Raw genomic sequence first — 10,562 nt, forward strand, 5'->3', positions numbered from 1 at the left:
AAATTAATTTCTAGTTAATCGTATTATTCGAGTCAACTCGAATTTTTTTTCGAATTTCGAGTTCGAATCGAGTTTGATTTCGGAATTCGAATAACTCGAATAATTCAAATAAATCGAATACCAAACTATAATATTTTACATTTTTACCCCAAACCCCCCAAACTTTTTTACCTTCCCCCCAATACTTTTACTCCCTTCCACTTTCCCCCAAAAACTTTTATTCCCATCCCATCCCACCCCCATCTATCCCAAACTCATTCCCCCCCCCTTTTTTTCTTTTTTGAATATTTTCCCACCATTTAGTTTCCCCCAAAATTTTACTCCCCCAACCCTCAAAAACTTTTACTTTTCTCCCTAAACTTTTAATTTTCACCCTTTACCCCAAATAAAAAATCATTCAAAAAATTTTCTAAACTTAAATAGTAATAATTTTATTTTTATATATTATTTATATTATTAAATTAAATTTCACATTTTGTACTATTTATATTATTGAATTGTTTAATCATATTAAATCTTTATAAAATTTTGTTAAATTTGAATTATTGATGATGCCATAAAATATTCGTGTTAAAATTTTATATTGGTATCAATTTCACATTTATCTTTAAAATAACTTTTATTAAAAAATCACATTTTTTATATTTAATTATTTTTTAATTTCAAAATACATAGTGACAAAAATAAAAAATAATTAAAACAACTAAGCAAGTAAAGTAGCTAACTCATTTATAAAAGATTAATAAATAAATTATGAAGAGATGAAAATTCATAACAAAATTTATTACAGTGGGTGACGGTGGTTACAAGAACCCAAAGTTTTTTTTTTAATTTAACTCGAACAAATATATTTGATTCGATTTAGTTCGAGCTCCATCTCACTCGACTCGATTCGAGAAAATTTCAAATCGAATTAAGATGATAAAATAGGATTCGTCAACTTGATTAACTGAAAATTTTTTCATTCGATTCGATTAGATTTGATTCAACCGAACGCTCACCCCTACCTGTGACAATTATTGAGTAGAGAGAGGACATGAGATGAAAACTCAAGAAAAGGGAAAATCTCTTTTAATTACCAATGAAATAACAATGTTTTAACATTAATGGTCCACTAAACAAATTTTAATGTTAATGGTCTACATCTATATGTATATATATTTTTTGGTGAATAGCAATAATGGGGTAAAGCCTAAACAACAAACGTGACTAGCACGACTCAAACCTAGGCCACACTTAGAATAATGAACACCGTTAACCATCAAGTTATCACATGAAGTTCTATATTTTGAAATAATAATAATGCAATGGCTTCCACTGAACACCAAATATTGGGGATTTTATGTTAAAAGTAAATTACTTTTTTTTTTGTTCACAAGAATTTTCATCTTTAATTAATGATATAATTAATTTTCATTTTTAATTATTTTATTTTTTCCAATTAGTTTCATAATAATAAAGTAAATAGGCCAAATGTTAATTCATTGATAATTGTAAGGGATTTTTTCTTTTTCATCTCTCTCTCCTCAATAATTATTACATATGGTTTTTGGTTGCTTTTTTATTTTTTATTTTTTATTTTTCATTCTTTATTTTTCTTCTTCCTTTTCCGTCTCTTTTTCCTTCTCTAATTGTTTTAGCCATCGCCTTCATTTCACTATGCAATTAACCAATGTCGACCACTTCAATAACAGCATCTATTAAAATGTTTTTTTCTTTTTTTTTAAATTGTAGAATACCCATATTTTTGCATTTGAAAAAAATTACATATGGGTGTCGGCCATTACAGTGTCAGCACCAAAAAAAGTCACTTTTTATTAGATGGATCAATCATTAAAGCGTGATTAGGGAATGATGGAAGGTGATGCCGGCAATGAGATGGCCAACACCGTCCGACATTGTAGATTTTAAGTTATATCTGTCATAGTTTTTCAAACAGTTAATTTTATAAATATTTATTTTTTTGAGATTTATTGGATAAAATAACCCAACTTTAAACTTAACTCAAATATAAAAATGTAACCTAAATCCGACCTGCCTATCTATATTTAATTTTTAAAAAATTATTTTCTCTATAATAATTTAAAATATAATGCATTGTACCTAGAAAAAAGTGAATGCAGTCTTCTTTTAAAAAGAAAAATTGAATACACATAAATGTTTCTGAACGGCCGGAGAAAACAAGAAATACGAATCATAAATAGTTTTGGCTTGTCGTTGAAATAGTGAGGACCTAACATCTGAGGGATTAGAGAGATATTTGAGTTCTTCGAAGATGCTAAGTTATAAATAACATCATGGATAATAATTTTTTAAGCAAAAAAATAGGCTGAAATGGCTAACATTTAGTTGATGTAGCATTAGGACTAACTAGACTACATGATAATTAACTCTAACCATCGAAGGATATAAGATAACATTTTTAAAACAAAAGAAATGTCCTTTTCTTTTAGGGTACATACAGTTTTGTGTATTTCACTCCTAATATGTCAGGGAGCGTTTATGTTGAAGATTTGTTTGATTGGATGGAAAAATAGAGGGATGGGAGGAAAAAAAAAAGTGAAAATAAAATAAATTTTGAATATGTTTAGTTGGAAAGAAAAGTAAAAGGAAAGAAAATAAATGATAATCATTTTTATCTTAATATATAAAAATCAATCATTTTAAATTAAAATGATGAGAAGAGAGAAAACAAAATAGATTTATATGTTGGTTAAAAAATATGTATTTTTTAAATATTTTATTTTATTTTATTTTTTTCTATTTTTCATTTCCACCAAACAATTGATGGACCAAAAAATAATTTTCTTTCTATTTTTCTATCTTTCTTATTAATCACACCTATAAAAAAGGAAAATTACATTTTTAATTTCTTAATTTTTTATCTCTTCAATTTTCAACCCTTTCAATTTTATTTCTAAAACAAAGCTTAAAAGTTTTAAACAATTCAGTCCTCAATTTTAGAAAAAAATTTCCTGGTCATTTACTAAGATCGAATATGATCATTTCAGTTTCATTTCTTAAGAAAACACTCGCAGCATTTGTTTTCAAATAAATCTCACCTCTGGGTTAAAAGTACTTGCCGTCTTCTACCAATTACTACAAATCACAAAAGACAATTCTAGAATGGCTTCAAAGGTAAATTCTCATTTAGTACTAGAGACACGAGTAATTAACAATTTTTTTTATCTTATCAGTCAATTAGAAGGAAAAAGGAACCAGTAACTTGTGTCTATGATTTACTTCAAAAGGAAAATTTACCAATCAATTTCGAGTTTGGTTCAGGCACTGACGTTACATTTCTCCATTTCTTTCAAACAGCTTGAGATTTCTGGCGCTTCATATTCTGCAGGATAGGCTCCTTGACCTGGCAAAGAATAAAAGGGCCGGAAACAACGTATGAGAGAGGATAGAAATTTTAAGCTTTGCTGGATCTTCATGATGCAAGTAACCTAGAAGGAATTTAAAGCATACCGTGCTTGCCTTCCTGCCTCGCTTATCTTGTGATGATCTACTACAAACAATAGTGTCTACCTCATCGCAGTTACCATTCACTCGGTTGTTCTCACATCCTGGGACAAAGCTCTCTCTTGAAGCTATTGGCTGGATAATTAGAAAGGAAACATCTTTGTTAGCTTTGCAGAATACTGTCAAACCCGGACTCTTCAGTTCTTCTTAAAGTATGGGTATATTCGTACTTTGGAGTTTGGCAACAAGTATAGAAATAAAATTTTCCAAACATATGAAACAATAAAATTGAGCGTGCAGAGATCCAGCATTCACTCCAAGCTGAGATAATAAGAAGGCTAGCTATCTAGTGGGAAATATGCAAGGCTTTAATTTGACACTAACCTGAGCCATGCTTATGGGTGTGTTTCCGTTGTCCCTGGTCTTTGAGATAGTCTGTTCACTTTGGTTCATGTCAGATCGGCCCCTCATGCGTGTGAGATCTGACCCAATGGAGTGTAGGACACCGCATGTAGACATATCCCTGAGTTTGCTTCCTATTGAACGGAGATGTATGTTCACAGTTCAAAACTTCTTCCGTGGCTTAACTCTTAACAATAATAGGAAACAGGTTCATTTTAGTACCAGTTGTTTGCATTTCCGGATGATTGGTCTTGTTATGAGGTTCAGTGCAATCCATGTCCTGCTCCATTAGGAAAATTAGCAATTTATTAAACATTATGCAGAAGATGCAGCATTGCACAAATAACAAAATTACAGCCATCACCATTGGGTCTTTGTTTAAAGATCTCTTGAGTTCTAGTAGCTTTTTCTCTGTCAGATTGGAGTGGATGACACGCTTGCCTGGATCAATAATGAAAGAAATAACCAGGAAAAATCCTACAAGACCATATGGAGGAAATAGTTAATAGGGTGGCAACACATACCTAGCCTACGGTTGCCTTTAGCTTCAATGAAACCATCCTGTGTCATCTTATTTATAAGCTTTCGGACAACAGTCTGATTTACTTGTCCGTCCAGCTTCTTCTGAAGTTTTGCGGCCGACACATATTTCATTGGAAGAGCATGGTACAAAGCCTAAAGTTACAAATATGAAGTCAGAATTTGCAAACTAAAAAAAAAGAGCAACCAGCAACTCTAACGATATGTAAGACGGTTAAACTTCATGTTGATCATTTAGAAAATGGAAATAGAATAGAATTTGAATACCTTCATATACATGTGGTCTTCAACCTTTGGAGATTTCTGAGCAATCAGGACCTGGCCATCCGTTTCTTCTTTAACCGTAAACTTATACTCAGATTTCTGGCATTGTCTTTCATCATGTCAAGGAGAATGATCTAAAGCAGGTGATGAGGATAAAAATTTTAAATTAAAAAGAAAATAACCTTCTGCTTGTTTATGGTGTAACTGTCTTTTCCACTTCTTGATAAAACACCTTCCTTTACAAGTTTGTCCATTATTTCTGATATCAATCAAAAGGTTTTAAAAGTAGTAACAGGTAAAAGTAGAGAATTTATTATTATAGCAGTTGAAATCCGGCACTATAGAGTACTCCCTTCCTGTTTAAACTTTAATTTCGACCCAATCTTTTATTACCTTCTGTCAAAACCTGTACTCGCGCAAAATAGTAAGATTTAGAATCTGAATATTATGGCAAACAAGAGGAATACAAAAAGCAAAAGCAAACTACTCTGTACTAATTTCTGGCTCTATTGGTCAAAAATAAGATGGGAAATTAAGATAGCACGCTTACCACTGAGATATCTGGGAAATGTGACAGGACATCAGTAAGTTCAACAGTGTCAAGATGAAGATTATCGATCCAAATCTTCACCCTTGCCAACTGTTGTTCATCCTCCACGGGATCTTGAGTATCATCTATGCAGCAGGTAACAGATTATTAAAGAAACCTAATCTAGAAGGAAAAAAATTCTCATGGAGAAAGAGGAAAGGTGAGGGGAAATTTTTTTCTTAAAAAAAAACTTCTTTATCAACTTTAAACTCTACAATGTCTAATTCCAGATTGATAACTTGAAAATGTTACCTTCATCAACCGCACTATTGTCTTCTTCTGATCGTTCCTTATCTGGCAGAATAGCCATTGTTGTTACTGACAATCAAATTCTCCCAACAAGAACTCATAAAAAACATGGCAGGGACAAATAAGGACCATAAGGTCTAGTTGAAACAAATTATTTACCTACTGGAGCCACAATAAATTGGTCTTCTTGTGATTCACCAACCTGAAATCAGTAGAAAAAATCCAAGACCTCAACACAGCTCTAATCATTTGGATAGTGTGGTATCAGTTGGTTTCATATATTACAAGCGTGCTTTAAAGGGCAACTGTACATAAACTGAACAAAGGAGACTGTTATTGTACCTCAGTATCAGAGTCGGAAGATTCATCCCTTTGAACAGAGTCAACACCAAGGCTTACTTCTTCATCTTCAATGTCGTCATTTTCATCCCCACAAGGATCAAGTACACTTTTCACCTGTACAAAGTTACCGTTAACGAAAACTTTGATTAATATACGAACAACAAATGCGATCCCCACAAGCCTTCAAAAAGTTACCTTGAGAGCTAACACAAAGTGCTTGCTGTTGACATTTCCAACTTCCATCCTTAAAGGATTTTTGGTCCATGAATTGTGAGCTTCGTCTTCCGTACAGCCTCTAAAGAATGGAGGCTCATAGTCCATTGGCTGTACTTGATGAAATTAGCGCGTTACCATAATACCATATTTTGAAGTTAAATCTAAAAAACTTTGACAAAACAGTTACCCGAAAACTGGAAAATCAGCACATAGACAAACAAGCAACGAGTTGCTTCAGTTCAATATGCATTGCAAGCATGCGACAGCTGGCCAATTTTACGACTATTACCCGGAGAAGTGAACATATGCTCAACAACCAAATACCCAATCCACTTATATAGACAACAAGAATTCACAAATAATTTCCCATATTTTATTGAACATTTGGGAAATTTTAAACTAAATTAGCCCCAGACTTGAGGTAGATGGTAAGCAAAGTCTTCACGGGGAAAATAAGAAAGGCGTACCGTCACATCATCATAGTAGAGGAGTTTCATTAGTATAGTACGCTGAAACAGAAGATAGAATAAAGATATCACAATTAATAATACCAATACAGCTGTATGTAAAAGAAATATTTAGAAAGCTTATTTGCTAAAATTTACCTCTTCAGGCATCTTATCGAGAGTTCTCATCAATTGAACCAGAGTACGGACCATTTTACAAGCAGAACTCCTGAAATTTTACGTTGTTATGGAAGTTTTAACTTAAAATTTCATCTTTAAACAACAATTGGTAGAAAATTCAAGATTATACTGGGTTGAATGAATCGAATTTTTATCACCTCATTTGATTGGGAGTAACTTCAGTGGTGGAGTTGCAGATGAATGCTCTGCCATGCCTTTTGCTTCCAGTGCGATTAATATTCATCGAAACCTCTTGGGTATCAGAATTGGAATAGCTAAAAGAGACTGCATTGAGAAGGGATACTCAATTTGTTAAATCAAGAATCGAACCACTAAACTTTGAATACGGTTAGAAAAACGGTGACTCGGAAATTTTACAGGAATATTCCTCAATCATTGCTCCATCTATTGATTCGCATATGCAGAACAATAGTGTTTTCAGGTACTTTTTCTGCAATGCATCATAGACACCTGGGAAGAAGAGATAAATGATCGAATAATTAAATTCAAGGATGCGACAACGATGAAAACAGGAAAAAGAAGTGAAGAATCAATGGAAAACAACTTGCCTTTCTCCATCCAATCAATCAGTCTACGAGACTCTGCATCCAACGGCATCAGCTTCTTGATCTTCATCTCTAATGATATTTGTTACGATTTTGAAGAAATTAGCCAAAGAGGTTTTGGAAATTTTAAAATGAAATTTGTGAAAGTCTTAGAAGATGAAGCTTACCTAAAGCAGGGACGGATTTATCGTTGAAATAATTTTCTGGAAAAAGGCCTCTGATATAGCTAATATTGAAAATAGCAATACGAAGCAAGTTCCTCGTCTGTCAGGAGAAAAATCAATACACAAAGATGAGATCAAGTTAAATATATTTATAATCAAAGCTTCAATTCCAAAAGCTTCTAGGTCTAACTATGATAATAAAAATAAGAACTCGGGTCCATTGTGCAGCAAAATTCACGAGAGAAACAGAAAAACAGAGCAATTTTCTCGCGAAGTTGCGATGAACTATAAGGAATCAGTACTGAAAAAAAATTTAACGGCAGGCATTACCAGCTATGAGAAAAATTTTCATCGAAGCGACAAAGCAAAATTAAAATGTTCAGATCTGCAGACTATTGGTACATAAAAAGCCTTTAATATCCAAGTTTCCTAGAGAAGTTAAATTTCAGCAAAAAACGAGAACAGAGATTTTGGCTTCTGCCTACGTTGCATTTATCAGATTGAGTTTATCGATGCACTCAAATTTTTGAAGATAAAAGAAGGAACTATATTACGATCAAACAGGAAAAAAACAGAGCAAAAATTTATGTAGCGACTAAGTATAGAACAGCAAACAAGCAAACTTAACGCTGTGTTGAGACATCAAATCAATGCCAGGGGAATCAAAGAAACGAGCTAGAACTGGATAGTGGAAGTGTTTTACCAGAAGGAGAGAATCTTGCTCGGTGATCTCCGCTTCTTTAACCTTCTGCGCAACAACCTGACAAGATAAAGCGGTACAAGTTATAACGAGATTGGAGTAGAGAAATACAAAGAAAACGTGAAATCGTGATTATGGATAGGAAATGCTTTGATTTTAAAGCCCACCATTGTTGTAGAATTTTGATTGAGAGAGCTAAGAACTCAAATGGCAGAAAGCGAGGATAAAGAGAAATTTTCAGAGAAAACTAGAGTGTTTGGCTTGGAAGTTTGAATCAAATTAGAGAGAGAGAGAGAGAAAGTAAGTAATGGCGGGAGAGAAATGAGCTTGGAGAGTTAGGGAGTCGCTATTTATAGAAGGTCGGTACATGAAATTTAAATTTTAAGCACGGCTAAATTAAAAATGCAGATGGTGTGTTTGAACTGTAAAGTGTGGTGATGAGGGATGAAATTGTTATTTTACATGAACATTAAGGGCGTTTTGGTCTTGGAATGCTGACGTGGCAGCTTCAGCTTGGCCAATACATCATCAACTAAGCACTGGTTGCCGGGACTTGGAGTCCGTTGAAGCACCGTACCCGCTCTGCCAATGAGAGACAGTTACATGAAAACTAGACGTCCGCTGAGCACCGTCGCGAGCTTGCTCATGAACCTCCATTTTCCATTTTCAAATAAAATGAAGGCTTAATCCATTGTTTATCCTTTTTTTTTAACAAGCGAGTAAATTCTAATTCTAATTTCTCTATTTTTTAAAATTATAAAAATAATTAAATTTCAATTTATGATTATATTTCACTCAAATTCGAGATTTAATTTATATATTTTAATTTTAATATAATTTAGTATATCAAATTTTACAATATCATTAGTTAATTTGAATATTTTATTCTAATTAGAATGGTGATATAAATTTTTAATAATTAGTAGTACCGTTAAATTTTTTTATTAAATTTTAGTCAATTACAATTTTTTTATTACATAAATAATAAGTGTTTTTTTTGTCAAAATTATGCATAAATGTTATAAAATAATATATAAAAATAATACACATGATAAGATACAAAAGTAATGCAGGAATGTACATAAAGATGCATAAGATAATACACAAACAATGTTATAAAATAATACATAAGGATAAACACAAGGTTTGCAATGCATAAGTGAATAAATAAAATAATGTTAACCTCAAGAAATTCATAAAAATATATATAATTATCATCCTTATTATCCTAAAGAAAGAATTTATGATCATAAATTATTGTCGTATATATATCATGCATTACATAAATAAAAGTTATATATAGTACATAAATTCAATACATTAACTCTACGTTTGGTTGGGGTGAATAGAATAAGGGTATAATGGAATAGAAATGTAATGGAATAAAGTTGTAATAGAACAGAACTGTAATCAGTAATTTAATTATTTGGTTCAATGGAATTGAATAGAGCTGTAACAATATTTTTATATTTGGTTGGAATGGAATAGATGTTGTAATAGTATAAGGAAAAATATTTAAATGACCAGAATACCTTTAGTAAAATTTTTTTAGATAAATGATTATTGTTATTGTTATTAAATTTTAATAAGATTATTATTAAATATAATTTAATAAAAAGTAAATAATTTAATCATATTTTAACACAATTATTATTAAATATAATTTAATAAAATAATATATAATTTAATAATATTCTTAATATAATTATTATTAAAATATAAATTAATAAAAATCATAATAAATAATTTAATCATATTTTAACATAATTATTAATACAATTTAATAAAATAATATATAATTTAATAGCTTTCTTAATATAATTATTATTATTTTAGGTACATGACTATTTTTTTTTTCAAATTTGGATCATTCTATTTCTTGTCGTTGTTCACTTTTTCATTGAATCAAATACAAGAATAATGTTGGAAAAGGTCACAAAGAAAAACAAAAGTGTAAAAGGATAAAATTACACAATATTTCATTACTTTTTTATATTCAAATTTGACAAGGGCCAATTCTTGAACCATTTTACTCCATAGATTACATTTTTATTACAATACAAGTTCAAACTTATACACCCAAAAATGGTAGAAACATGAATTTGTTGATCACACTCCATGACCAGCATTAAAATTGGTACAAATCCATTGAGGGATGATAATGGTGTCGATTTCCAACATCTGTAAGAAATGTTGAGTTGTTTCTTAGCTCACATTAAGGCTCACTTGAACTATTGATGAATTGTTTTCAAAACCGAATTTTTACTGCCTATTTCTCCCACCATCGCTCTGCAAATCAATTAAAAAGGAAACTAATTATATATATGAAGAATATAAATATATTAGGGACCATATAGAGCAAGACAAGAATATATTATATATATTTGAACATGAGACAACTATTTCAGGCAATTAAGATAAAACAGAAAAGTCATC

The 10,562-nt window shown here is 31.2% G+C and overlaps 1 protein-coding gene across 2 annotated transcripts; it reads right to left on the bottom strand.

The window, feature by feature from the left end:
- Positions 1-853: 853 nt before the first annotated feature.
- Positions 854-8,485, bottom strand: LOC107886463 (meiosis-specific protein ASY1). Of its 2 annotated transcripts, XR_005916284.1 has the most exons (23): positions 8,294-8,485; positions 8,130-8,186; positions 7,430-7,526; positions 7,266-7,334; positions 7,075-7,167; positions 6,855-6,981; positions 6,676-6,745; positions 6,538-6,579; positions 6,050-6,178; positions 5,855-5,968; positions 5,672-5,714; positions 5,516-5,557; positions 5,225-5,349; positions 5,068-5,080; positions 4,857-4,933; positions 4,678-4,773; positions 4,395-4,545; positions 4,235-4,311; positions 4,093-4,150; positions 3,853-4,004; positions 3,475-3,603; positions 3,262-3,367; positions 854-1,007 (listed from the first exon to the last, which is right to left on the bottom strand). XR_005916284.1 is itself a non-coding variant. In XM_016810427.2 (22 exons), the coding sequence occupies exons 1-22, from the start codon at positions 8,294-8,296 to the stop codon at positions 3,314-3,316; spliced, it is 1,818 nt and encodes a 605-aa protein (XP_016665916.1). In that variant the 5' UTR covers positions 8,297-8,485; the 3' UTR covers positions 3,128-3,313. The 2 variants fall into 2 exon arrangements, 1 of the variants encoding a protein (XP_016665916.1); XM_016810427.2 differs by lacking the exon at positions 854-1,007 and having other exon boundaries at positions 3,128-3,367.
- Between the last annotated feature and the right edge of the window lie 2,077 nt (positions 8,486-10,562).

Source organism: Gossypium hirsutum, chromosome A03 (assembly GCF_007990345.1).
Source record: "Gossypium hirsutum isolate 1008001.06 chromosome A03, Gossypium_hirsutum_v2.1, whole genome shotgun sequence".
Lineage (NCBI taxonomy): Eukaryota > Viridiplantae > Streptophyta > Magnoliopsida > Malvales > Malvaceae > Gossypium > Gossypium hirsutum.

Bases quoted from the DNA above. Each gene is read 5' to 3' on its own strand.
- LOC107886463 (XM_016810427.2), bottom strand. The intron at 5,715-5,854 runs GTACAATAACAG...TACTGATTTCAG, and splicing joins CTTCCGACTCTGATACTGAG to GTTGGTGAATCACAAGAAGA. The intron at 4,151-4,234 runs GTGATGGCTGTA...CTAATGGAGCAG, and splicing joins CTTTAAACAAAGACCCAATG to GACATGGATTGCACTGAACC.